The following is a 27636-nucleotide window of genomic DNA, read 5'->3' as shown; positions in this document are numbered from 1 at the left end:
GTGGGAGTTAAGTTTTGATGCAATTAAAACATGGTTTGACAGAAGAGGGTTTTGGGAAATATTATTACATTAGAAGGTCAAGAGTGTGATTGAGTTTGTTCTCATGTTGAGTAAAACCAATTGAGTATTAATGAATTTAATGATGAACTAAGTCTGTCACTGGTCACATAAATGAATGTTGAAGTCACCTATTAGGACTTTATCTGTCCTAAGAACTAGCTCAGATAGAAATTCAGAGTAAGGGGCCAAAGATATGGACCTTAGAAAGATAGTTTAGTTGTTACATCCTTAATGTTAACATGGAATTATAAACCCCTTATATTGGTACATTATTTGGCCATGAAGGCTACCAGATTCATGAGCTATTATTTTTAATGAGAGCAGCAGAGGAGTTTTGTCTTGAGTGCAGTGAAGTGGCTCTTAAAAGAGCCGTTGTTATCGTCAGTGGAGCAGCAGCAGTTTAAGCTCTCTCTCCGCGGATGCGGCGGGCCAGCTGTATGTCCTTGGGCATGATGGTAACCCTCTTGGCGTGGATGGCGCACAGGTTGGTGTCCTCAAACAGGCCGACCAGGTAAGCCTCGCTGGCCTCCTGCAGAGCCATGACAGCGGAGCTCTGGAAGCGCAGGTCGGTCTTGAAATCCTGAGCGATTTCTCTGACCAGGCGCTGGAAGGGCAGCTTGCGGATCAGCAGCTCCGTCGATTTCTGGTAGCGACGGATCTCTCTCAGAGCCACGGTACCGGGCCTGTAACGGTGAGGCTTCTTCACGCCGCCGGTGGCCGGGGCGCTCTTACGAGCAGCCTTGGTGGCAAGCTGCTTCCTGGGGGCTTTGCCTCCGGTGGATTTACGCGCAGTCTGCTTGGTTCTTGCCATTTTGTTACTTGTCTCTAAGATCGGGAGGAAATGTGAGGCAGAGACGCGACACTCTGCTTTTAAACTGCGGAGCCAGCCGTGAAATGGTGACGCTGCTTCAGATCCCCGGGTCCTGATTGGTGAGAGAGCTCAGCGCCGCCCAAAGGAGCGACCCACCGCCTGACTACTCGATGCTTATTGGAGGAAAGTGGAGTCCATCCTCCGCTGCTCTGCTGGAGGCTTCTATTCTGGTTGGTCTGGCATGAACCGTCCCGCTCGCTCCGCGGATATATAAAGGAGGATTCGAGCAGTTCACAGCAGTTTCTCTTGACGTGTCTTAGGAAACAAACTTCATCCATAATGTCTGGCAGAGGTAAAACCGGCGGAAAGGCCAGAGCGAAGGCAAAGACTCGCTCGTCCCGCGCTGGGCTCCAGTTCCCCGTCGGTCGTGTCCACAGGCTGCTGCGTAAAGGCAACTACGCACATCGCGTTGGTGCCGGCGCCCCCGTCTACCTGGCGGCTGTGCTGGAGTACCTGACCGCTGAGATCCTGGAGCTGGCTGGAAACGCCGCCCGCGACAACAAGAAGAGCCGTATCATCCCCCGCCACCTGCAGCTGGCCGTCCGCAACGACGAGGAGCTCAACAAACTCCTGGGCGGAGTGACCATCGCTCAGGGCGGCGTGCTGCCCAACATCCAGGCTGTTCTGTTGCCCAAGAAGACCGAGAAGGCCCCCAAGTCCAAGTAAAGCAAAGCTGATGGAAACCACCGACACAAAGGCTCTTTTAAGAGCCACACACTCTCCTCTGGTAGAGAGCAAATCTCCTCATGTCACACACCAACTTGTAAAATACACAAGCATAAGTCATCTTAGACACATTAGCATTCAATACGTATTCATTGGTGTAGTTTTTCTGTGTCAGATGTTCCTGTCAGTTAGTGAGGAAACCAGCGCTCATCTGGAAGACTTAATACAAAGAATACACACTTCAAATTCCAATATGCCTAAGGTACATGGATTCACGTCATTAAAGGGACCTGCATATATGTCAAGATGTACAGTATGATTGCAAAAACAACACATTTTAATATTTGTCTAATGAAAGTCAAAGTAGTGTGGGTACAACACATTAAATGTATTTTTCAACCTCTTTACATTCGTCATGAAGCATAACTAGTGGGAGATGTTATCTATTTATTTCATTTATTACTAAGTTTATTTTTTACAAAGTAATGTATTCATAAACAATAACTGATGGTACTTTTGCTTAAGCTGTAAAATCAGGTTTTAAAAGTTAGGTGCTGTGTGTCCGGTCACATGTGTGATTATAGACGTGTTTCACATGAGACAGGTTTTCATTAAAAACATTGACCAAGTCCTCTGTTGTATTAAAGTTCCCCAGTAAACATGACAGTGATCCAGCATGCACAACATCAGGACCATTGAACTGGAGCAGCTGAATGGAACTCAGCCATCATTATTATTATTGTATATATTTCCTCTTGTGATTCTTCTGCTTTTGACCCATCTGTGTGAACACAGGACACAACAGACAGAGCAGTGTTCATCCATGGACAGCGCCCGGGGAGCAGAAGTTGGGGGAGTAAGGTGCCTTGCTCAGGGGAACTTAGACATTGGGAATAGGTAAAGTCCTCTCGGACTTGAACTGGTCCAGGTATGTTTTTGTCAGTCCGTGGCCTCAAACCAGGGACCTTCCGGTCTGATGTCCGCCTTTTCTACCACTAGTCCACCGCAGACCATAATAATACTTCATCATTTTTATAGACAAGCACACACACTGTGTGAGAAACTGTCATTGGTCAGTCAGAAAAAAAATCAGGCAGAAAAGAAAAGTGAGCAAGTAAAAAGTGATATCAAGTGCTGTGTTTTATTTTAGTGTTTATTGCAATAGTGTCAACATTAACCAGCGAGTGAGTCAATAGGTCAGTGGGTCAGTCAGTCAGGGTCCAGAAGGCTGCAGTTTAAGGCCGTCGCCAAACTCCTGCAGTACGAGGGGACGTCAGTGACTAACGCACGCTGTGGTGTGCACGTAAAGGACACGTGTGTGTTCTTCATAGCAACAAATGTAGTGGCTCTGTGTGAACTTATATATGCACTAAATGGCTGTGTGTCTGTGTATATATTCATGTATGTGAGTGGATATGTCTGTCTGTGTATTCATATTAATGTCTGTTTGTTAATCTATTTTAATTAAGATACAAGATTCATAATTTTAGCATCATGATGAATTCACTTTGCTTGACAAAGATATATTTGTCCTGGTTTGCTTACCACTCTCTCCATGTGCTTGAGTCAAAGATGGAATGAGTAATGTCGACCACACTTCCTAAATTTGTTGTCACATTATAACTTTTTTTTATAGTTATCTAGATACAGGGGGTGGCTCATCTTACCCACTGGCTCTATGTACCCAGTTGTCACCTACGTGTGTTTTTTCACAGACTTGAAGTGTAAAGCAGCTGCGCTCTGCTCCACAACATCCATTCAGAGAAACAAACTGTTGAGGTGCTGCACCGAAACACAACAAACAGCTCTGTCCATGGTCCTGAAACAAGGTATTTACTTTAGTTGTTTAAAATTTTTTAGACTTGGTTTTATCTTTAGCTCCAAGTGTGTTAACACATCTAAGCAGGGCCATCGTCATGGTTGGAAAAACTAGTCAGAATAGGGTTAGAGAGGTTTACATACAAAGGAGAGTGATTATGATTTGAAAGAAACTCTCTTTTAGATCTGAAAAACTAAATTGCTATTGATTTTCACTTGAGCACTGGATGTTAATGACCATATGTGGACACACCCAAGCAGGGCCTTAGCCAAGTTTGGAAAAACAAATCGTCAGGTGGGGGTTACTTAGATTTGATTTCACAGAAGATCTATTGATATTTGTATGAAACAAATTAACTGAATGTTTTAATCATAAATCTGAGAAAAACGTCACCTGGAAAAACCCTCTACTCCCTGTTACTACATTTAACCTGTTGGCTTGCCCTCTGTTGGTGTTGCAGTGTCTGATGACAGTTCATCAATACTTTAGTTTAATTACAGCCACTGATCAAATTGATGCTGCTACAGAGCTCATTTTTATGACTCAGAACAGACAAGTAGCTGCAATAAAACAGGAGCAGCTGAGCTACTGGAAAACAAAGCTTCTGACAGGACATGTAGGAGAGTTCATCTGGTAGTAGACGTTGTTCCGGTTCACATATCTGGAGAGCATCGCCATCCGTTGGCTGCTTGATGTTACTACATCGTCTCCCAGAGCCGAAAATAACATAATAGTTTTTCGACCACACTTAATAATTGTCCACTACATATCACACTATATTCTCACTCATCCACAGTTCTCACACAACTGATGTCCTTCATACTTACACACCTCACCAGTTAATTAATATGATGTATGAGTTGAGTTAAATAATTTACTTTTGATTGATAGATCTGTGTGTGACCTCCCTATTTGCTGCCAGCCTTGAGCCAGGTGGTAACACAAGACAGTGAATGTGCAGTATGGAGTTCTTACACATTAAAAACATTGCATATATAATTTAATGTATTATGTATGATGTACAATACGTTGCTTTGATTGTTTGTCAGTTATGAAAACAGGTCTGTACCTGGAGTCAGTGCTGAAGTGATGACTCTCAGTGCTCAGTCCTGTTGGACATCCACAGGTGCAGGCTGTCTGAGTCACCTAGAGGAAAACTCAACACAAATACACAGATATGTAAAGTCATACATGTGCCAGGTTAACACTTTCACAGACTTGCAAGATACACATAATAGTTTATTACTTCAGAGTTCATCAGATCATATCACTTCACTTTAGCTTAGGAACTAGGTGGTGGACATCAGCCTCAGGTTCTCTATGTGCCTGTCTGTTAGTAAAGTTACACTAACTATTATTTATTTCCATGTGACAGACAAATGCATTATTCTGCATGTTCACTTATTTAACACACGAATGACAGATTCAGTAAAGTGTGTTTAAGATTAACGATGTAAAAACTGAATGTAGGCGACAAGTTTAGTTTTCACTGTAACACGTTACAACACATCAACACCAATACTCTGAATAAAAAGCTTTAAGAGATGTAATGCTTCTTTAAACAGCTGATCTTAAAATGCAGATGGGACGTTAAATACTCCCGTTTCAGTTGATCACATTAAATCGGTTTCTGCAGAATAATAATCTGTGTTTGTGGTCAAATTAAATGATCTAAATTCAACGTGACTTTACCGTACAGCCACAATGAAAAAGTCCCGCTCAACGGGTTTCAAACTGCAACAGCTGCAATAACGTTATTTATAGAACAATAACATTAAAACTTAAGTGACTCACATTAACGAGCAAAACAACTTTACATAACGTCAGACAATTTACGTGGTGGAGCTTATTCTCTAAACACACAGTCGCCTTCGGTTTAAACGATTTATCCCCAGAAACTCTAACGCTTCTCTCTGCCGCGTGGACCGGTTCATGTCGGTGTTGTGTCGGTTTAATAACTCCCGTCGCTCCCGTTAGCATCGCCATTACTGCTGGTATCTTGCCTGGATGCTAGTGGAGCTAAGCTAACAAGCCAGGTACAGAGACAAAGATACCTGCTCATCACTACTAACACAAGAATAAAATACTATATTTGACTTACCTGTCCATCAAGTGGTAATTGTGCACAATGTCAAACCTCTATATCATCTAAATGAGCTAGTTAGGAAAACACTCACCCACCTCACAGTTGTCATGAAAGAAGAAATTAGTGATTGAGACTAAAACCGTTTTTTGAACCAGGCTTTAACCAGGTTTAATTCTGCTCTAAAGTCTGGCTTTTTAACATGGAGGTCAATGGGAATTGACTCCTTCTTGGAGCCAGCCTCAAGTGGCCACTCAGTGAACTGCAGCTTTTTGCACTTCCGCATCGGCCTCATCGCTCAGTCCGGTTGTTGCCGCTTAGTCTGTACACAGTGTGGATTTCTGTACTTATTTTTTAGAAATTACTGCAACAAGAACATATTTATATTAGTATTCACTCAGGACTAGGACACTAAATAGATATTCAAATATCAAAGTTATTCTACTCTGATCTGTATCTTTTCACTTTTTCATTATTTTTGTTCAGTTGATGACACCAGTGCATTACAGCACTGTACAAATACATGAGAACTTTATAACTGTAACATATTGTCTTTTAAATGATTCAGAACAAGCTATTACTATTGATGGACATGTCGTTAGAGTCAGGACAGTTTGTCTCCATAGAGAAAGTGTGTAGCTCTTAAAAGAGCCGTTGCTTTGATGTCATGTCTCCTTAGAGTCGTTTACTTGGAGCTGGTGTACTTGGTCACGGCCTTGGTGCCCTCAGACACGGCGTGTTTAGCCAGCTCCCCGGGCAGCAGCAGGCGGACGGCGGTCTGAATCTCCCTGGAGGTGATGGTGGAGCGCTTGTTGTAATGAGCCAGACGAGAGGCCTCACCGGCGATGCGCTCGAAGATGTCGCTCACGAAGCAGTTCATGATACCCATGGCCTTGGAGGAGATCCCAGTGTCGGGGTGAACCTGCTTCAGCACCTTGTACACGTAGATGGCGTAGCTCTCCTTCCTGGACTTTCTCCTCTTCTTTCCGCCCTTACCGGGGGCCTTCGCCACCGCTTTCTTGGAACCCTTCTTGGGCGCAGGCTTCACTGGTTCAGGCATCGTCACGATATTAGTCGATCCAATGAATAAAGAACTAAGTGGCCAGGCTGTATTTGAACACATCACATGTAAATCTATTTGTGCCGTTCCCTCTCTGTCATTGGCTGAATGTTGAGCGTCAGTGTAACAGCACGTGGGAGTGTCTCCATGTTCATGAGTCCATTATTCTGCTGCTGACAGAGGTTGAACTGTAGAGCTCAACTGGAACATTTGGGGGGTTAAGAAATGCAAGATGTCTGAAAGTATATATGTTATTATTATTTATGTTAGTATCACATTAGTATCATTTAAAACAATCTGAACTAAAGCAACCTGATAAATACACAGCTCTAAATGTTAAGGGAACACTTAATGGTCACAGTAAAACACCAAGTCAGTTCCACTTCAGGTTTATCAATCTGTCCATTTAGGAAGCACAAGTGATTGTGAATCAATTTCACCTGTTTTGGTGCAAATGAAAGTGACAACAGGTGCAATGAAGAGGCAAAAGCAAGACAACAACAGAAAGGGAACAGTTTTATATGTGGTGGCCACAGACATTTGCTCTCTCCTCATCCTTCCTGACTGATTCTTCTCTAGTTTTGTGTTCTGCTAGTGTCCTTGTCACTACCTGTAGCATGAGGCGGTCCCTGCAGTCCAATCAGGTAGCAGAGGTAGTCTCGCTCCTCCAGGATGGAACATCCAAACGTGCAGGAGCAAGAAGGTTTGTTGTGTCTCCCAGCACAGTCTCAAGAGCGTGGAGGAGATAGAAGGGGACTGGGCGTTACATGAGCTGGACAGGGCCGTAGAAGAGCATCAACCCATCAGCAGGACCGGTATCTGCTCCTTTGTGTGAGGAACATAAACAGGTGCAGCTGGCCAATAGGGCGCCGCCCTCCCAAAGAAAAAATGGGAAAAAGATCATCGTGATACATTTTGCACATTTTCATTATAATTGTCATTATTTTTAAAAATGCATTAAATTATACAAATTCTCAAAACAGTTGGTCCTGACTGCTGCCTCTGAATATTATAGTCCAATTAGCTGCAGCGACAAGACCTGTTTAATAGAGTACAGAGAGATTTCAGCCGGTTGAAAATCGCCCACATCGCTCTGATAGACTTTCATAATAAGACGTTGTCTTTCAAAGTGCAGACACTGCAATCCCAGACCACACACACACACACACACACGCTCAGAGCAACACAGTGAGATGTGAGGAGCGTTACCATGAACCATCTGGTAATTGACTTTGTTGAAGAACAGAGGAAACAGTGAAAATACAAAGTTTCTCTCTGGTCACAACTGCTCAATAATCTGTGCCGCTGCTTCATAATCAGAGAAGAAGTTGGTTCTTACCGAGCTGGAGCTTCTGTCTTCCTCCACTGTCCTGCTGACCTGTTTTCACTGACACTAATAAAAGTCACTCATAAGTTAGAAATTCGTTCTTGTTGCAGTAATTTCTAACAAACAAGTTCACAAGGACCGAATTCAGAAATGGACACTACGACAAATATAAAATTAGAGCCTTAAACTTTAAGGCACATTTTCCCACATTCCGGTGATACACCAAGTAAAGTCCAGTGATCTGAACACGTTCTTTTGGGATTTCAGTCAAGTCAGGGAAGAAAAACATTTGATATTCCACAAACACATTAAGTGTTTCGTGGACTCAAAAACTTCACCCAACTTTCCATCAGCATAGTGGTGACTAGATAATAGGTGAATTTTCATTTTTGGGTGTACTATCCCTTTAAGGTTAGTGTAAAGGTGGATATGATTGATGGAGGCAGGAGGAAAGTGTTGTATTTATGTATATGTTAGGTGGAGAGATCGAGTCTAATCAAATCAAAAAGGGAAAAAAACATTTCATGCAGGTGCTTAACTGGGTTTATATATCAATGATGACTAATGTAAATTAAGTTAATTCCTGTGTTTATGGTAATTGACAATTTTTTTTTACAATATTTACTGTTTAGTTATTTACATATGTATGTTTACACATGTAAATATTTAAATTAGCTTCCTGAGAGCAGTAACGATGTGTTGAATCTGCCTCTGTAGTTCTTTCACCTCAGTCTGTGGCCTTCTGGCTTCTTCTTGTTAGTTCAGTCACATTAGTAAGAAGCAGGAAGTATGAGTGGTTGATGATCAGTGTGGAGAACAGTAAAGTGCAGCTTCACTAAGTCAGTCTCCATCCTGGAGTTTCTTCACTTTAAGAGATTCAACTACCCCACATTGAACCCTCACGTTACACCGTCATAGTTCCATCGATTTACAGACGTTATTGTATTGTTGTACTCTGGAAGAACGAGTGATTCGTGTTGAGCAGAGGATGTGAGCTCTCATTGACTCAGTGTGTGGCTCTTAAAAGAGCCGTTGTGTTGTTGAGCTGTTGTAAAGTGAGTTTATCCACCGAAGCCGTACAGAGTGCGGCCCTGTCTCTTCAGAGCATACACCACGTCCATGGCGGTCACGGTCTTCCTCTTGGCGTGCTCGGTGTAGGTGACAGCATCGCGGATCACATTCTCCAGGAAAACCTTCAACACGCCGCGGGTCTCCTCGTAGATCAGACCGGAGATACGCTTCACTCCGCCACGGCGAGCCAGGCGGCGGATGGCGGGCTTGGTAATTCCCTGGATGTTATCACGGAGAACTTTGCGGTGACGCTTTGCGCCTCCTTTACCGAGCCCTTTTCCTCCCTTTCCTCGTCCAGACATTTCTCTTCAGTAAGATGAGACCTAGTGAATAGAGTGCTCCGCGGGAAACACAGCTATTCATAGCCTGACTGAGGACCTGATAGAAGACAGAGGCGGCCGTCTTCCTCCTCTGTGGATCCTCATGGCCGCTGATAATAAAGTCTATGGTGCGCTAGCGCCTCCACAGGTTTGGATGTAGGACGGTAGATATTAAGGTCTGGCAGTTTTGTGTAACAGTAGGACTGTAGCACATTTCCATCAAGTAGGAATAGTGCCTGTGAAAAAGGCTTAGTAAACATAAGAGTAACATTAGGACTGATTAGGGAAGTACTGAGACAATGTATGGATATTGAGCAACCTTGAGTGAAAATCAGTGGTCACACAAAGACTCAGCTCATGATTTCTCCCTGAGCCCTCCTGTTATCCTCAAATTGACATTGTTTATCCTTTGAGTCATTTTGACCACAGCAATTAAAACCCTCCAGATAATTATTATAATAAAAATTACCTATTTATTTATTTAGAGACGTTAAACATTTAATGGGGTAAAATTGACCCCAAGGACAATAGGAAGGTTAAATTACAACAAAGACATAACAATGTAATAGACAAATTCACTCTTTAAATGTGGTCTTTTATAAAAAACATGCACCGATTTGTTTTATCAGCGCTAAAAGTCATGTTGTAGTTGAACAAAAGTGTTAGTGCAGGGTCAAGCAGTGTAAGCACTTGATGCTTGTCTGGAATTGTTTTTGATAGTGTTATGAACATGCCCATATATTATTAGTCCGGGGTGAGAGTGTGACTATGTTCATTTTTCATTTGGCATCATTGGATACTGACCAGTTTTAAAAGCACCTCATGTATGCTTGAAAGTGTTGTTGATTACAAACTGTCATTCTGCTGGATTCTGTTTTACTACATTCATCTTGTTTCATTTGCAGAAATGGACCTTAGAAAAAATGGTCCTGGTTTTGTGGGGGCATCCTTAACATGGTATTTTCATCCCCCGCCACCTGTAGCTGATCATCCACAACAACGAGGAGCTCAACAAACTCCTGAGCAGAGTGACCATCTCTCAACTTTGTCTTTGCTTCCCTGCCTTTGTTTCATAATTTAAAAACTGTTTAAATAATGAGATTAACAACAACACTGTTATTATTGTTTTGCTATGAGCTTGGATGGGGGTGAGTGGAGGGGTGGGGGATGTTGTTTTTTATCGGGCTGAGGGGATGCTGAACCCCGAATGGCCCCTCATAGAACAACAAAGTGCTGCTAATAGATGCACTGTATGAATGGGTGAATGTGTGAATGTGTGAATGGGTGAATGTAAAACTGTACTGTAAAGAGCTTTGAGTGGTCAACAAGACTAGAAAAGCGCTATATAAATACAAAACCATTTACCATCATAGTTAGCATGGAAAGTACTTTGTGTTATAGCGTTTGTATATAAAGTACTACATAAATAAAGTCTGTTTGAATGGTTAAAATTACATGTTTACATGCTACAATTTACACAAAGCAATCTACACACACACTTACACATACTGCACACGTGTGTACATTCTGGATACACAGAGTGTTTGTTGACACTAAGGCCTTCATTTGTAATATGAATATGTTATTGGCTATAAAAGTCTGAGAAGACTTGATCTATTGATCAATAGGTAACATATTGACAGGTTGACAGAGATTTCTCACACAAAACATGAATTATTTAATGTATGAGTCAAATAGTTTTTGAGAAAGCTCTGTCATGTTTTAATGATTATTTTACACAAATAACGATCAAAATAATATACAGAAACATGTATCCTAGTGTTAATGTGAAGAGCAAAAGTTGGTATTTACTAAATCGGACAGTAGAGAAACTGGAAATTCCAGTAAAGCATAAACATTTTCTGCAAAATAAATGATGGAACCTGTTGACTTTTTGTATTAAATGAAAGAGAAATGTTCCAAAATATTAATTTGATCATTGCTTGAAGTGGATATTTGATAAATTGACAAATTTAACATGGACATGAAATGTAGTCCTAATTATAGAATGACTCTCCAGCATCCTCATCATGACACGTTCACGGCTCTGATAGGAAGTCTGGCTCAACTTCCCCATGAGCCTCGTCCATCAGCGGTGTGTTTGCTGTCTGCACAATAACTTGACTTTATTACAAAGGGATCATCAGCAGGTGCTTGTTTTTACTCGGTCTCTCTGAACAAACATGTGGAGCAGCTGGGAAACGGGTTTTGGTGGAGCTGTGGAGCTTTTGAACTCATTTTAGGAGAGAAACGAGTGGGAAAAGCCGCTGAGCAGCGCTGCTCACCGCGGTGAACGGGTGAGGTTTGGAGGCTCCACCGACAAAATGCAGAGAGCATCAGAGCTCTTCATGACTTCAATATGAAGACAGACAAGTCCGCTACCTGCTTCCTCGCTGTCAGCCTCCAGCACCGCTCACCCACTGAGTTTTCACTCGTTTATCAGTGAAGAGAAAACACAAGTGTCTCGGTGTTCACACTGCACACAGGAGCCACGGCTCGACTGAGTCTTCACGGTTCTCATGGTGTGTTCAAGTACCGCCTCCCGATCAGGACTCTTCTACAGTCCGGTCACTCACTCCGATAGTTCCTCGTTGATCTAAACACAAAGAGAAAGATGACAGAAGTCGCTCCAGCTCCAGCTCCAGCTCCAGCTCCAGCTCCAGCCGCTGCCAAGGCTAAAGCGGCCAAGAAGAAGGTCGTGAAACCGAAGAAGGTCGGCCCCAGCGTCAGTGAGCTCATCGTGAAAGCCGTGTCCGCGTCCAAGGAGCGGAGCGGCGTGTCCGCGGCCGCTCTCAAGAAGGCTCTGGCTGCCGGAGGCTACGATGTGGAGAAGAACAATGCCCGCGTCAACAACACCATCAAGAAGCTGGTGGTCAACGAGACCCTGGTCCAGACCAAGGGAACCGGGGCCACCGGCTCGTTCAAGATGAGCAAGAAGGTGGAGACCAAGGTCCAGAAGCCGGTGAAGAAGGCCGCTCCCAAAGCGAAGAAGCCCGCCGCCAAGAAACCCGCAGTGGCTAAAAAGCCCAAGTCAGCGGCAGCCAAGAAGCCAGCAGCCGCTAAAAAGTCCTTGAAGAAGGCGACGAAACCAGCAGCGGCTAAGAAGTCCCCGAAGAAGGTGACGAAACCAGCAGCGGCTAAGAAGTCCACCAAGAGCCCCACGAAGGTGGCGAAGAGCCCCAAGAAAGTGGTGAAAAAGGCCCCTGCACCCAAGAAAGCCCCCGCGAAGAAGGTCGCCAAACCCAAAGTGAAGAGGACAGCAGCCAAGAAGAAGTGAGATGTCCTCACTGTGAAACATGTCCATCCTGGTAAAAGGCTCTTTTAAGAGCCACACACGTCTATCCACAAAGAGCTGCTTCCTCATCAATCATCATCACTGTCAATAAATATGTAGAGACAGAGTTCTTAACTAAAGGGAGTCAAGTTATATAGAAAGATATTAAATATGTATTTCTTACAATGTCAAGATTTAGAAGTTATTTCATATCAAAACATCAAATACTATCATGTAATAGAAAACATTTCTTTAGACTCTGATTGAAGGAGAAGCAGACTACTACTGACATACACACATACACCATGTAACATGATGTGCAACGATTTCAGATTTACATCATACTTCTTAAAGAGTGTTCCTTGTTATATTTATCATAGTTTCCTTGTGTCTTTAATTGCTAAATATATAAGTGACAACTTAAAAATTTTTTATACATATATACACATGCATAATAAAGAGTAAAGTAATAAAGTTGTGGGTGAGCTGGTTAGAAAAATGACGATTTCAGCGATTTAAACATATGTTTACTTTTAGATTGTTTCATTGTGATATGTGATCCTGACAGACTCATCACATTCATTATATATATTCAATTGTATTTCTATAGCTCAGTATCACGACATCTCAGGGCACTTTACAGAGACCTTACCAAATTATTAAGAAACCCAACGGTTCTCACAATGAGAAACACTGACGACAGTGGAGAGAAGAAAAAAACTCCCCTTTAACAGAAAGAAACATCTAGAACCAGACTCAGTGTAGCGGCCATCTGCCTCGACCGGTTGGGGCGACAGCGGAGAAATGAGGGAGAGAGGATACCCTGTGTGATCGAAGGATTCACAGCATCTTCCTCACACTGAGCACTCATGCTCCCCGAGGGGCGGCTCTGGGAGAAGATGTAGTAACATCAGGGAGCCAAGAGATGGCGATACTCTCCAAATATTTGAACCGGAACAACGTCCTCTACCAGTTGAACTCTCCTACATGTCCTGTCAGAAGCTATGTTTTCCAGTAGCTGTTCTGAGTCATAAAAATGAGCTCTGTAGCAGCATCAACTTGATCAGTGGCTGTCATTAAACTAAAGTATTGATGAACTGTCATCAGACACTGCAACACAAACAGAGGGAAAGTCATGTGGTTAAATTTACTCACGTTTATCTCAGATTTATGATTAAAACACAAAGTTAATTTCTTTCCTGCAAGTACCAGTAGATCTTCTTTGAAAGTAAATCTAAGTAACCCCCACCTGACGGTTGATTTTTCAATCTTGGCTAAGGCCCTGCTTAAGTGTGTCCACATATGTTCATTTACACCCAGTGCTCAAGTGTAAATCAATAGCAATTTATTTTTTTTCCGATTTAACAGTTTCTTTCAAATCATAATCACTCTCCTTTGTATGTAAACCTCTGTAACCCTATTCTGACTAGTTTTTCCAACCATGACGATGGCCCTGCTTAGGTGTGTTAACACACTTGGAGATAAAGATAAAACCACATCTGAAAAAGGCTATAATTTTTCAGAGTATAATTTTAAAGAACTAAAGTGGATACCTTGTTTCAGGACCATGGACAGAGCTGTTTGTTGTGTTTCGGTGCTGCACCTCAACAGTTTGTTTCTCTGAATGGATGTTGTGGAGCAGAGCGCAGCTGCTTTACGCTTCAAGTCTGTGAAAAAACACACATAGGTTACAACTGTGTAAGTCGAGGCAGTGGGTAAGATGAGCCACCCCCTGTATCTAGATAACTATAAAAAAAAGTAATAATGTGACCACAAATTAAGGAAGTGTAGTCGACATTACTCATTCCATCTTTCACTCAGGCACATGGAGAGAGTGGTAAGTAAACCAGAACAAATATATCTTTGTCAAGCAAAGTAAATTCATAATGTTACAAAAATTATCAGTCTTGTATTATAATTAAAATAGATATTATTTTATGTCTTAGTTCATCATTTAATTCATTAGTAGACTCAATTGGTTTTACTCAACATGTGCATGAACACTAGTTAATCACTTTTTTAAATGTACAGCATCCTCATAACAAAACAACCCTTGACACTGTTGCCCCATTGAAAAAGAAGAAAGTAAACCAGAGGAGATTAGCTCCATGGTATAATTATCAAATACGTGTTTTAAAACAGACATCACAGAAGCTGGAGAGGAAGAGGCGTTCCACCAACCAAGATGATTTTCACCTGGCCTGGAAAGATAGCCTGATATATAACAAGAAAGCACTGAGAGATGACAGAGAGTCATAGTTCTACTGATCCATCTATTCCTCTAACTCAGAGGAGGAATGATGTCATGTCATGAGCTTCTTTAAAAATACAATTATAACCAACATGACAAATTCCACCATCTTCTCCCTGTGAATAACACACATCACTGATTCTTGAGACATGGGACAAAACACGTCCTGCAGTTGAAACTGCTATTGGGTTTAAAACTGAAAATATTTTCAATAGTAGATGTTATGAGGGATTAACAATATAATGTTTTCAACATTCTTATGCCCTTCAATTTAATTGAATTATTATAATATGAAATCTATGACACTTACTGTCTTCCCACTGCATCTAAAACATCTTGTTCACAGAAAAGGCTTCAATAAGTTATGTGCTATAAAATGGATACAAATATTTTTTAATGATGAATGTAATGAAGGGTCAGGAGGGAATCTCCAATAGTGAAAGAGTAAAACAGCATAGGAGTGATCATATAAGTGCAGATAAGAAACAGAAGTCAAGCACAAGCAATGTCACAACATAATCTAATGATATACAAATTAGAATCCATTTTCTGAGCTAACTGAGATAAAGAGGGTTTGGGGGGGTCTTTAAAATAATATTATTAAGGTAAGTGAGCTGCAATTTCAGTGACTGTAGTCATCACTTATAACTGATGTTGTGTTTCATTGTACTATGACACTGGTTGTAAATATTAGACTTTGTTTAGAAGCTCGTGTGATAATTAGCAGGTTATTAGCTTCGCCCAGGAGGTCCTGAGCTGAGTGACTGGGCAGGTGTGTACCACAGCTCATATGCTACAACTTGTCATTTATGTTAGTGCCTGTTTGTTTAGTCAAATGTAAAGTTTGAATATAGCCTGCCATAAAACGATATCACGTGCATGCACTGCTCCCTTGTGGTCAATTCGTGGCATAACATCACTACGTTAAGAAATGATCGATAATGTTTACTTCCTCATTTAATCATCAATGTGTTTGTTAAGTTTTCTGTTAATATGTGCCCTTATACTGAAGTCTATGCTTTAATATAATATAACTGGAGAGTGCGCAATAAAGTGAATCACTTCCGGTTCAAGTAAAACACTGATGACGGCTGCGTGTGTTATTCCTCCGAGAATCAAGGATATCGGTGCCCGGTTATTCAACCCTTAACGATGGCAACCCTAACAGTGTTTGTGGAATATCAGATGTTTTTCTTCACTGATTTTACTGCAACTCTCTTAGATGTTTAATGACTGAATCATCTGAATAAGCTAATTGTTAACAAATGATACATGATCAACAGAACCTGTATAAAGGAGGCCTATCCGCAGCGCATCGCGGAGGTGCGCGCTGAGCACAGGAACGCGAGGGCGCGCGCTGCACACCTGTGGTGGGAGCGCGCATTCAGCTGAGCGTAGCGCGCGGAGTGTAGCGCGCGGAGTAATTGAGAGCGACGCGGGAGACCGAGAGGAAGAAGAAGACCGCTGTCCGTCGGTCAGAGACTGCTGTCTGCGTGTGCGTCCGTGAGAACCGTGAGTGTGCACTGTGTGTTATTAGTTGTTTCAGTTAAGTTGGTTAGAGTTCGTTATTAGTTAACATGCACTGCTGGGGCTGCACGGTCAGTGCGAGTGCAGCACATTATCTGCTTCATTGTATATCTGGGTGCCTTTTCTACTGTTTTATATTTATATCTGTGGGTTCCTCGCTAATATGTATATACAGGTATATAAGGATATATATTGTTCATATGGATATGTGTGTAGTCTGCATGCATGTGTTTTTACGTAGTGTGTATGTTCAGCCTGAATGTTCTTTTGATTGTGTAGCACTTGTCTGGGGCTAGTATTAGAAAAAGCACTAAACATCTATCTAGGTTCGAAGGAGAGGTAGGCCTAAGACAAAGAACAAGTTGAACAAATGACCAGTTTATTGCTTCACAATCGGTCATGCAACAACCATAATATAAAACAGTGTAAAATAAAAAAGAATAGTACATTGTTTGGAAGTTGTAGGAGTCTTGTAAAAGAACTCAGTCCTTTCAGTGTGTGTATATGTACAGTTCCCAGGATATAGTCCGTTCAGTCCATGAATAGTGTGTGCTTGAAGGTTCCACCTGTTCCGTTGTGGTCCGGGTCTTTATGTGTACTGTATCTCTAGACTACCTTACTACCTGTCTACCTGACAGGCAGGACTGGGGTCTGATGTCTTCTTGATAAGCGAATCAGGTTCGGTCTGGATCATACGGTAGGCCACACCGCATCCACGATCTGGGTTTAGCTCGCCATCTCAGCATTCAGATTCACAGGATTCAGATTCTTCTAGTATGAATAAAAAAACAATCTACACAAAGTGCAGAATAATCAGTGTCTGTTTTCTAATTCTATTTCTTACATGAGATCTCATTAACTTCTTTTCTATATGTGTAACCATTACCTGGGTGCACTCAGATTACATTGAGATGATAGAACAACATCACAGTAACCACTAATATAACATTAGTACTTCACTTGCTTGGAAGCTTGCATTTTCAATGTGCTTCATTAAATAATAATGTACAAATCAAAACAATAAAGTATTTCACATCTCTAAGCAAAGGGCTTATCTGTTTTACACATCCTTTTCAAGTAATATGTTATGTGATAACTCATTACTATATCATGTCACTATACTTGACTTAAACATGAGAATAATTTACAGTGTAACTTGAACTTCATTTAAGATATGCATTGGCTATTCAGATTATATGCACCTGCAAGGCACTTGCATAGTAAACCATTGCTATACGCTACTAACATAAGCTGCGTGGTTGAACCGTAAACTTAGTGCCACACATCCTATAACATTCCAAATCGCTGTTAGTCTCAACGTTACCTCCACGATATAGTGAGCACCAGTATGGGAGGTTAACATTTACTCTTTCTGTCTATAACATTAAACATGGTGTTAACTATGATAACAGGCTGCTTAAAGTTCGTTGGAAACATTGATGATTACTATGTTATTACTCCGATTGGTTTTAAAGAGGTAATCTTTCAAATAGCAACTTAAAAGCAGTATTAGTTCTCTCCCAAGTTCGCTAGCATGATTCTTAGTAGTGACTAGCAGTGACTACCTAACGTGTTCACTCACCGGAGTTTCCAGTATCAGATTATTCTATGGAATCACTTCAGTTGACACTCTCAAGTTGGACGTCTAGTTGGAAAATAACCTTATTAGTATAATTACAGGTAGACTATGGCAATATTTCGAGTGTTTTATGTTATTTCATACCGAAATCCGGGAGCTTCTTTTTCTACACTTTCATGGGGAAATCTTGGGAGAAGAAAAAAGGGTTTTCTTATTCATGGGGAGTTCCCTGGAACGGAACGCATAGTGCGCCCCCTTTTGGCAATAACTTTTACTACACCTGAGGTTAGTAGCCTTAATTTCATGAGGGTTACAATTGTATAGTCGCACTGTTTATCCCTTCCATAATTCTTATCATTGTTGTATTTTGTATCATTTCTTCTTGTAGAACCACACGCATTCCCACCCATATTCTGCCTTTCATAGGCATATGTTGTACTGTGCTGTTGCCAAATTAAAGGACATTAAGAGAGAGAAGTCGTCTGAGCCGTGTTTTAGCAGACACACCTGGAGCAGAGCTGGAATCAGAACCGGTTAAAAGAATAAGTTCCTCATGTACAGTCCTTACATCAAGTCCTCACCAACAGAACCAATAAATCCATCGTCATTAGCAGACTCATCACACAAAGCCTCAAACGTTTCCTTACTCCTTGATACAAACTTCCAGCAGTGTTCAGATCACCGGACTTTACTTGGTGTATCACGGGAATGTGGGAACATGTGTCGCCTTAAAGTTCATGGATATACATTTTATATTTGTGTTGTGTCTATACCATAGACTGTATATAAAGATGGACATAGTGTCCGTGACGTCACCCGTTGGGTTCTGAAGAGTGAAAATGAGGCTCTCAGTGGACGTTTCACCCGGCGCCATCTTGCCGGAGCCTGACTCCTCCTAGTTCCTGGCTAACCCATAAATGGGCAAAAAGGAGGAGCGCGAGTGGAGCTGAGGTGGGCTGGGCGACGACCGACAACTGAGCCACGCCCACAGAGCTCAATGTTACCTGGTTAGCTCAGGCTAAGGAGCTAGGCTACATGCTACCCGCTGTTACTAACTGGTTAGCGCTGCGGTGTTGTTGCCTCAGGATGCTAGCGGTCATCACAACGGACTTAACCAGAGGTAAGTTACCCTGAAACTTTACAACAACAAAACCTATTGATTTGTCTATTATCATAATCATACTACATATGCTTACATGCCTCAAGTCGTTTTTAATATGTAATTGTGGTAATTTACCTTTTATTTAACATGTCTAATGAACAGATTGAAGCAAGTTAACTACCTCAGTCTAATTTTCACTTCACTTTAGTGTGTTTCGTTGTCACTTGATTGTAATTATAAGTTAATATCAATAAGCTACATGTGTAAGTTGCATGTGATAGTAACTATATGTTTCACAAATGTTCTCATACAGGCTCGTATAACCACCATTACTATTACCACCTCGTTTATTTAGCCTGTTATGGAATTTACAGTGAATTAGACTCAGTGCAGATGTGTAATGACAGTTTAGATGTGATTTTAATCTCCACTCACCACTGTTGTAAGCAGTTGTCATATTTATTACATATTTATCTGTTTTCACACAGAGAAGTGGAGGGACTTGATGTGGACTGTTGTCAACAGCACTGTGAGAATGTATCACCTTGAATATTACAGATGAGGTAGAAAGATATTTGATATATTTGTACAATGTTTATTTCTTTCAGTACGTCAGATCTGGCTGAAATCTGTGGTGCTTCCACCTGCTGAACACAGAATAAACTGTAAGTACCAGTCTTGGCTGCTTAACACAGCTAATATTACATGTGTCAAAAGTATTGTAATTATTATTATTTGTATTGTACAATATTTTTAAAAAGGTATTTACAGAGTGTCTTTAATCTGAGGTGTTTCTCCTTTGTTCTACGTTGTCCGACCGATGTGACAGTGATTTCAGCATAAAAGATCATTTATAGTGATTTTCTTCTTTTCATTACATGAAGCACCGGATGTCCTCATCATCCACTGTGGCAGCAGCAACATGGTGGAGATCGGCAGCTTCAGGCTGGTCAACATGAGGACGACCTGCACCAGCTTCATCTGCACAACACTTCATGTTTACCTCCCTCAACTAAAGATGAACTGCAACTGCTTACAGTTGGCAGTCATTACTAAGTGTCATGGATAATATTGAGTCAATTTCTATATTCATTATGGTTGGTTAAAAAAAGAACACTGTTATCAGAACCATGTTCATCTTTTACTTTCTGATTTGACACTTTAGATAAATACCAAGTGTTTTATTTTTCTTCTTTGCCATAAGAGACAGAACACGGTCAGCACAGCTGTGTCCTTCAAGTTCGTCCGTCCCTAATTAAATGACAGGAAACATAAAAGTATGGCATTATTGCAGAGGAAGTGTTACTTATAAACAAAGTTTGTGTCCTTATATTCTGTTGATTTTCAACTATGTATTTGAATATGGTTTTGGATTAAACAGTGTACTACCAAGACAGTGAATGTGCAGTATGGAGTTCTTACACATTAAAAATATTGAATATATAATTTAATACATTATGTATTATGTACAATACTTTGCTTTGATTGTTTGTCAGGTCTGTACCTGGAGTCAGTGCTGAAGTGATGACTCAGTGCTCAGTCCTGTTGGACATCCACAGGTGCAGGCTGTCTGAGTCACCTAGAGGAAAACTCAACACAAATACACAGATATGTAAAGTCATACATGTGCCAGGTTAACACTTTCACAGACTTGCAAGATACAAATAATAGTTTATTACTTCAGAGTTCATCAGATCATATCACTTCACTTTAGCTTAGGAACTAGGTGGTGGACATCAGCCTCAGGTTCTCCATGTGCCTGTCTGTTAGTAAAGTTACACTAACTATTATTTATTTCCATGTGACAGACAAATGCATTATTCTGCATGTCCACTTATTTAACACACGAATGACAGATTCAGTAAAGTCTGTTTAAGATTAACGATGTAAAAACTGAATGTAGGCAACAAGTTTAGTTTTCACTGTAACACGTTACAACACATCAACACCAATACTCTGAATAAAAAGCTTTAAGAGACGTAATGCTTCTTTAAACAGCTGATCTTAAAATGCAGATGTAACGTTAAATACTCCCGCTTCAGTCCATCACAGTAAATCGGTTTCTGCAGAATAATAATCTGTGTTTGTGGTCAAATTAAATTCAACGTTACTTTACCGCACACAAGCCCTGTAATTACTGCTGGTATCTTGCTGGAGCTAAGCTAACAAGCCAGGTACAGAGACCTGCTCATCACTACTAACACAAAAATAAAATACTATATTTGATTTAACACAGAAACTGGACCACAGACGTCTTTGACTTCTCCGTCAGGACAAGCAGCCGAACAACAATATTATTCATCCGATATGTGACTGAAATCTTCTCCACAGACTCATGTTGTGTTCAGTGACGGGGATTAGCCTGTTAGCTCAGGTGAAGCCGAGCAGACTACAGGCTAGGAGCTGGAGTGACGAGCAAACGGTAACGCCACCTGTCCATCAAGTGATAATTGTGCACAATGTCAAACCTCTATATCATCTAAATGAGCTAGTTAGGAAAAAACTCACCCACCTCACAGTTGTCATGAAAATAGAAATTAGTGATTGGGACTAAAACCGTTTTTGAACCAGGCTTTAAACAGGTTTAATTCTGCTCTAAAGTCTGGCTTTTTAACATGGAGGTCAATGGGAATTGACTCCTTCTTGGAGCGAGCCTCAAGTGGCCACTCAGTGAACTGCAGCTTTTTTGCACTTCCGCATCGGCCTCATCGCTCAGTCCGGTTGTTGCCGCTTAGTCTGTACACAATGTGGATTTCTGAATTCAGTATTTGTGAACTTGTTTTTTAGAAATTACTGCAACAAGAACACATTTCAATTAGTATTCACTCAGGACTAGGACTTAAACACTAAGTAGATATTCAAATGTCAAAGTGATTCTAGTCTTCTGCTCTGTATCTTTTGATAATTTAAACGGCAGTTAATGACACCAGTGTATTACAGCACTGTACAAATACGTCATGTCATTTATATGTGTAACATATCGTCTCTTAACTGATTCAGAACAAACTATTACTATTCATTACTACTGATGAACATGTCGTTAGAGTCAGGACAGTTTGTCTCCATAGAGAAAGTGTGTGGCTCTTAAAAGAGCCGTTGCTTTGATGTGATGTCTCCTTAGAGTCGTTTACTTGGAGCTAGTGTACTTGGTCACGGCCTTGGTGCCCTCAGACACGGCATGTTTAGCCAGCTCCCCGGGCAGCAGCAGGCGGACGGCGGTCTGAATCTCCCTGGAGGTGATGGTGGCGCGTTTGTTGTAATGAGCCAGACGAGAGGCCTCACCGGCGATGCGCTCGAAGATGTCGCTCACGAAGCAGTTCATGATGCCCATGGCCTTGGAGGAGATCCCAGTGTCGGGGTGGACCTGCTTCAGCACCTTGTACACGTAGATGGCGTAGCTCTCCTTCCTGGACTTTCTCCTCTTCTTTCCGGCCTTACCGGGGGCCTTCGCCACCGCTTTCTTGGAGCCCTTCTTGGGCGCAGGCTTCACTGGTTCAGGCATCGTCACGATATTATTCGATCAAATGTATAAAAGACGTCGGTGGCCAGGCTGTATTTGAACACATCACATGTAAATGTTGCTGTGCCGTTTCCTCTCTGTCATTGGCTGAATGTTGAGCGTCAGTGTAACAGCACGTGGGAGTGTCTCCACGTTCATCAGTCCATTATTCTGCTGCTGACAGAGGTTGAACTGTAGAGCTCAACTGGAACATTTGGGGGGTTAAGAAATGCAAGATGTCTGAAAGTATATATGTTATTATTATTGATGTTAGTATCACATTAGTATCATTTAAAACAATCTGAACTAAAGCAACCTGATAAATACACAGCTCTAAATGTTAAGGGAACACTTAATGGTCACAGTAGGCTTTTGGTGAAAAATGGAAATATTGGGACAATGGACCTGAAAGATCAGAGCCCAAATCATATGGATCTAGCTATAGGATCTGAAAACACCACAACCTGGAGACTGAACATCGGGATATTAAATAAAATATTCATCAAATTTTTGATGAAAGTGGGGAAGTGTCTTCTCCAATACTTTGCCATCGGTGTAAAGTGGTCCTGAGGGGGAAATTATAGGCTACTACTCTCATTTTAAAAATCAGAGAAAATACAAATGGAGCAACATAATGTCTAAAAACTAAATCCATGAATGAAAATGGAAATAGATAAGAAAAATAACAAACTACATGAGATCTATTCTAATGATATTTTAAAAAGCTGTTTTTTCTCCAAACAATGGATGGAAGAATTGTTTGATCCGATAAAATTACCTAAGATGAAGGAAGAACAAAACAAGCTCCTAATTAGTGAAATTAAAAATGAAGAAATCAAAAGTGTAATATGTAATTTGAAACCCAATAAAGCAGCAGGACCAGATGGTTTTTCATCTGAGTGGTACAAGGAAATGAAGGGTTTGTTGATCCCGACAGTGAAAGCCACATATAATCAACAATACCCAATGACTCTGGATCAGGAGGAAAGAATCCAACCGGGCCCCAAGATGCTAGTGACATGGACCCAGGTCTGTTCAACCTGTGGCAGGCCTGCCTTAGAAGAGGGTGTCTTGTGAATTAATGCTGAAACACCTGATGATGCTAAGATACACAACTAACAATATGTCCCTAACATCCGCTAACATCAACTGGTGGTAGACATTAATTTAGCTTGGTTTCAGGTTACAAATAACTTAGATCTTAGCCAGACCATAAGCTCAGACTTCACCTACGAGTAAACATTCCAAAAGACTTATAAGACCTGAGTGTAACTTTAAATGTTAAGCAGTTAAGTCAGAAAATACAAGCTGATATTAAAAGGGATAGTTCACCCAAAACACAAGTTGGATGTATCCTATAAAAGAAGATCTAACCAGGGACTCTCCACATACTGTACTTTTTAATAATTAGATGATATTGAGCAATTTCTTCAAGTCCGCCACTATATCAATAATTTTGTCACAGAGAGTAAAAAGGCGTTTGAAAATACCCTATTAAACCTATTTATAATGCATATAGGGCCGAGTCTGGGCTTAAAGACATCTCAAGACTCTTTAAAGGACTTCAGGATATGAAACAACAAGCACCATCTAAAATCACTACCATTTGTTCTGGGCTTTTCCAAATGTAAATTCCTTCTGGCACTAAATTCTGAAAAAACTCCTGAGTGTAGCTGCAAGAAAATCCATCACAAAGAAATGGTTAAAGCCACATTCCCATCAGTAAGGGTTTATTATGATATCATCAATGGCATTAAACTTAATGGAAGGTGTATTGGCCATTTTACTTCACTCCACGTTTCAATAGGCCACTTAATGTCAGCCTGCAGAGTGATAATCAAGTTTGACTCGTGTCCAACAGATATACTTCTGGCCTGGTTGTGAAAACCCAACGTCAACACACTTCAACCGGAGGCCGGGAAAAACTTGACCAATATATAACTACGCCTGTGCACTAACCTGCACTACGGCCTCCACAACTGTCGCAAACAACAAGCCGCAAACACTTCAACAGTTTTATTTAGGTTTGATCTGGTGTTTGCATTTATTCGATGTGGTCGATTGTTTCTGTTGCGTTTGATGATGGAACCTGTTGAGTTTTTGTCATTAAATGAAAGAGAAATGTTCCCCAATATTAATTTGATCATTGCTTGAAGTGAATATTTAGTCAAATTGACACATTAAACCCATGGACCTGAAATGTAGCACTAATTATAGAATGACTCTCCAGCATCCTCATCATGACACGTTCACGGCTCTGATAGGAAGTCTGGCTCAACTTCACCATGAGTCTCAACCATCAGCAGTGTGTTTGCTGCCTGCACAATAACTTGACTTTATTACAAAGGGATCATCAGCAGCTGCTTGTTTTTACTCGGTCTCTCTGAACAAACATGTGGAGCAGCTGGGAAACGGGTTTTGGTGGAGCTGTGGAGCTTTTGAACTCATTTTAGGAGAGAAACGAGTGGGAAAAGGACTTTGATATGGTTGACTTGGAAAACAATGTTGCTGTTTGTAAGATGCATCAATGCAAATATAAGTGCAGTGAAATAATAGTGATACTAGTGATACTTGTGTTTACAGCATTCAGTAACCTTTTCAACTTTACTTTTCAACATTACCATTACCAGTCTATATCAGTGGGGTATGAATGTTCTGTTGATGAAGGCCTGTAATGCCACTGTTACAATCATGTTCAAGGCTGCAAAGATTTCACTTGTTTATAAGGGCTCCAATCCCTGGGGGACATGTTTGTCTTTCAAAACAATTGGAGTGTTTTACTAAAGGCATCTTTTTAAATAACTTAAACTGTTTGATAAATGTTTGCACTGAGTAGATCAGTTTCTCAGAAAAAGCAAGGTCATCTCAGGTTCTTAAAGTTTACACATGTATTTTAGAACTCAACTCAGTTAAAATAAACATTTTATTTCATTGCAGCTCTGACCATGGTTCCATTTAACAGGTGAAGTGAAAGTAGCAATATTAATAAATATTAGATTAATAGCAAGCCGGGGCTTAGTATTTGCAAAGCTACTAATGTAACACATATTTTACTGTAAAATCTTTTGTATATAGTATTGTGAAAAACTAACAACTGTTGCTGTTCAATTAATGTTGTAAAACTAAAATACAGTTAAATGTTCTTTCAACCTGTAAAGATATTTATTGTACGATGCTGTAGTTACTTTACATAAATTATTTGTATTTGAAAATAATTGAATAGTAACTTTATTTTCCAGATAATTACTGTAAATTCTTTAGTCAGTTATTTACAGTGTATTATATGTATGAACAGTCAGTAACTAGTGAGGGCAGCGGAGGAATTTTGTCTTGAGTGCAGTGAAGTGGCTCTTAAAAGAGCCGTTGTTATCGTCAGTGGAGCAGCAGCAGTTTAAGCTCTCTCTCCGCGGATGCGGCGGGCCAGCTGTATGTCCTTGGGCATGATGGTAACCCTCTTGGCGTGGATGGCGCACAGGTTGGTGTCCTCAAACAGGCCGACCAGGTAAGCCTCGCTGGCCTCCTGCAGAGCCATGACAGCGGAGCTCTGGAAGCGCAGGTCGGTCTTGAAATCCTGAGCGATTTCTCTGACCAGGCGCTGGAAGGGCAGCTTGCGGATCAGCAGCTCCGTCGATTTCTGGTAGCGACGGATCTCTCTCAGAGCCACGGTACCGGGCCTGTAACGGTGAGGCTTCTTCACGCCGCCGGTGGCCGGGGCGCTCTTACGAGCAGCCTTGGTGGCCAGCTGCTTCCTGGGGGCTTTGCCTCCGGTGGATTTACGCGCAGTCTGCTTGGTTCTTGCCATTTTGTTACTTGTCTCTCAGATTGGGAGGAAATGTGAAGCAGAGACGCGACACTCTGCTTTTAAACTGCGGAGCCAGCCGTGAAATGGTGACGCTACTTCAGATCCCCGGGTCCTGATTGGTGAGAGGCTCCTCCTGGGGTACTCGCTGCTTATTGGTGGAAAGTGCAGGCCGTCCTCCGCTGCTCTGCTGGAGGCTTCTATTCTGGTTGGTCTGGCATGAACCGTCCCGCTCGCTCCGCGGATATATAAAGGAGGGTTCGAGCTGTTCACCGCAGTTTCTCTTGACGTGTTTTAGGAAACAAACTTCATCCATAATGTCAGGCAGAGGTAAAACCGGCGGAAAGGCCAGAGCGAAGGCAAAGACTCGCTCGTCCCGCGCTGGGCTCCAGTTCCCCGTCGGTCGTGTCCACAGGCTGCTGCGTAAAGGCAACTACGCACATCGCGTTGGTGCCGGCGCCCCCGTCTACCTGGCGGCTGTGCTGGAGTACCTGACCGCTGAGATCCTGGAGCTGGCTGGAAACGCCGCCCGCGACAACAAGAAGAGCCGTATCATCCCCCGCCACCTGCAGCTGGCCGTCCGCAACGACGAGGAGCTCAACAAACTCCTGGGCGGAGTGACCATCGCTCAGGGCGGCGTGCTGCCCAACATCCAGGCTGTTCTGTTGCCCAAGAAGACCGAGAAGTCCCCCAAGTCCAAGTAAAGCAAAGCTGCTGGAAACCACCGACACAAAGGCTCTTTTAAGAGCCACACACTCTCCTCTGGTAGAGAGCAAATCTCCTCATGTCACACACCAACTTGTAAAATACACAAGTACACGCATAAGTCATTTTAGGCACATTAGCATTCAATACGTAGAGTCAGATGTTGGTGTCATTTAGTGAGGAAACCAGAGCTTATCTGGAAGTTGTAAATTAAAGAATACACACTTCAAATGTCAATACACCTAAGGTACATGGATTCACGGCATTAAAGGGACCTGCATATATCTGTCAAGATGTACAGTATGATTGCAGAAACAACACATTTTAATATTTGTCTAATGAAAGAGAAAGTAGTGTAACAGATTGAAGCTGAAAAAACTGATAGTTGGACCTTTGAAATACAATGATACCCACCCATATCATTTTGACAAAAACAAAACAAATGAACTATGAATGTTCACGGTACATCTTGTTCTCCACAGTATATGAAGAAAGTCATTTCAAACTCCATTAGACTTTCAAGGATTTTAAACCATTATTTATTTCTGTTATTTTAATGTATTACTCTGCTTGTGTCTTCAGGCACATGTCCTTGGAGAGGTCTCCTGTGGAAAACAATTTAA

The 27636-nt window shown here is 41.6% G+C and overlaps 8 protein-coding genes across 9 annotated transcripts in view; 3 read left to right on the top strand and 5 right to left on the bottom strand.

The window, feature by feature from the left end:
• Positions 1 to 413: 413 nt before the first annotated feature.
• Positions 414 to 895, bottom strand: LOC117756234 (histone H3). The gene has a single exon (XM_034576656.1). It carries the CDS (start codon positions 869 to 871, stop codon positions 461 to 463), a length of 411 nt encoding a protein of 136 aa, XP_034432547.1. The 5' UTR covers positions 872 to 895; the 3' UTR covers positions 414 to 460.
• LOC117756227 (histone H2A-like) lies at positions 859 to 27134 on the top strand. Its single transcript, XM_034576645.1, has 2 exons — positions 859 to 974; positions 26436 to 27134. Exons 1-2 carry the CDS (start codon positions 955 to 957, stop codon positions 27010 to 27012), a joined length of 597 nt encoding a protein of 198 aa, XP_034432536.1. The 5' UTR covers positions 859 to 954; the 3' UTR covers positions 27013 to 27134.
• LOC117756246 (histone H2A-like) lies at positions 1175 to 15293 on the top strand. Its single transcript, XM_034576670.1, has 3 exons — positions 1175 to 1594; positions 9561 to 9565; positions 15281 to 15293. Exons 1-3 carry the CDS (start codon positions 1211 to 1213, stop codon positions 15282 to 15284), a joined length of 393 nt encoding a protein of 130 aa, XP_034432561.1. The 5' UTR covers positions 1175 to 1210; the 3' UTR covers positions 15285 to 15293.
• On the bottom strand, positions 6173 to 6559 carry LOC117756277 (histone H2B-like). The gene has a single exon (XM_034576705.1). The coding sequence runs from the start codon at positions 6557 to 6559 to the stop codon at positions 6185 to 6187; it is 375 nt and encodes a 124-aa protein (XP_034432596.1). The 3' UTR covers positions 6173 to 6184.
• LOC117756287 (histone H4) lies at positions 8899 to 9272 on the bottom strand. The gene has a single exon (XM_034576716.1). It carries the CDS (start codon positions 9257 to 9259, stop codon positions 8948 to 8950), a length of 312 nt encoding a protein of 103 aa, XP_034432607.1. The 5' UTR covers positions 9260 to 9272; the 3' UTR covers positions 8899 to 8947.
• Positions 11393 to 27636, top strand: part of LOC117756218 (histone H1-like) — a 266131-nt gene continuing 249887 nt past the window's right edge. The window contains exons 1-2 of the mRNA XM_034576634.1: positions 11393 to 12343; positions 12383 to 12467. Of these exons, the coding sequence (XP_034432525.1) occupies positions 11892 to 12343; positions 12383 to 12467 (537 nt within the window). The 5' untranslated portion in view covers positions 11393 to 11891. The remainder of the gene's footprint in view (positions 12344 to 12382; positions 12468 to 27636) is intronic.
• On the bottom strand, positions 22138 to 22521 carry LOC117756278 (histone H2B-like). Its single transcript, XM_034576706.1, has one exon. It carries the CDS (start codon positions 22510 to 22512, stop codon positions 22138 to 22140), a length of 375 nt encoding a protein of 124 aa, XP_034432597.1. The 5' UTR covers positions 22513 to 22521.
• On the bottom strand, positions 25789 to 26398 carry LOC117756243 (histone H3). Of its 2 annotated transcripts, XM_034576666.1 has the most exons (2): positions 26112 to 26398; positions 25789 to 25944 (listed from the first exon to the last, which is right to left on the bottom strand). In XM_034576666.1, the coding sequence occupies exons 1-2, from the start codon at positions 26309 to 26311 to the stop codon at positions 25812 to 25814; spliced, it is 333 nt and encodes a 110-aa protein (XP_034432557.1). In that variant the 5' UTR covers positions 26312 to 26398; the 3' UTR covers positions 25789 to 25811. The 2 variants fall into 2 exon arrangements, with proteins under 2 accessions (XP_034432557.1, XP_034432556.1); XM_034576665.1 differs by having other exon boundaries at positions 25854 to 26398.

This window comes from Hippoglossus hippoglossus, chromosome 22 (assembly GCF_009819705.1).
Source record: "Hippoglossus hippoglossus isolate fHipHip1 chromosome 22, fHipHip1.pri, whole genome shotgun sequence".
In the NCBI taxonomy this organism is placed as follows: Eukaryota; Metazoa; Chordata; class Actinopteri; order Pleuronectiformes; family Pleuronectidae; genus Hippoglossus; species Hippoglossus hippoglossus.
This window is presented reverse-complemented; position numbering and strand designations above follow the sequence as displayed.

Excerpts from the sequence above, each read along its gene's own strand:
- LOC117756234 (XM_034576656.1), bottom strand. The coding sequence starts at position 871 with ATGGCAAGAACCAAGCAGACTGCGCGTAAATCCACCGGAGGCAAAGCC.
- LOC117756243 (XM_034576665.1), bottom strand. The coding sequence starts at position 26,311 with ATGGCAAGAACCAAGCAGACTGCGCGTAAATCCACCGGAGGCAAAGCC.
- LOC117756287 (XM_034576716.1), bottom strand. The coding sequence starts at position 9,259 with ATGTCTGGACGAGGAAAGGGAGGAAAAGGGCTCGGTAAAGGAGGCGCA.
- LOC117756227 (XM_034576645.1), top strand. The coding sequence starts at position 955 with ATGGTGACGCTGCTTCAGAT. Across the intron at positions 975-26,435 it reads ATGGTGACGCTGCTTCAGAT|AGGCTCCTCCTGGGGTACTC; the intron begins CCCCGGGTCCTG and ends CTGATTGGTGAG.
- LOC117756278 (XM_034576706.1), bottom strand. The coding sequence starts at position 22,512 with ATGCCTGAACCAGTGAAGCCTGCGCCCAAGAAGGGCTCCAAGAAAGCG.
- LOC117756277 (XM_034576705.1), bottom strand. The coding sequence starts at position 6,559 with ATGCCTGAACCAGTGAAGCCTGCGCCCAAGAAGGGTTCCAAGAAAGCG.
- LOC117756246 (XM_034576670.1), top strand. The coding sequence starts at position 1,211 with ATGTCTGGCAGAGGTAAAACCGGCGGAAAGGCCAGAGCGAAGGCAAAG.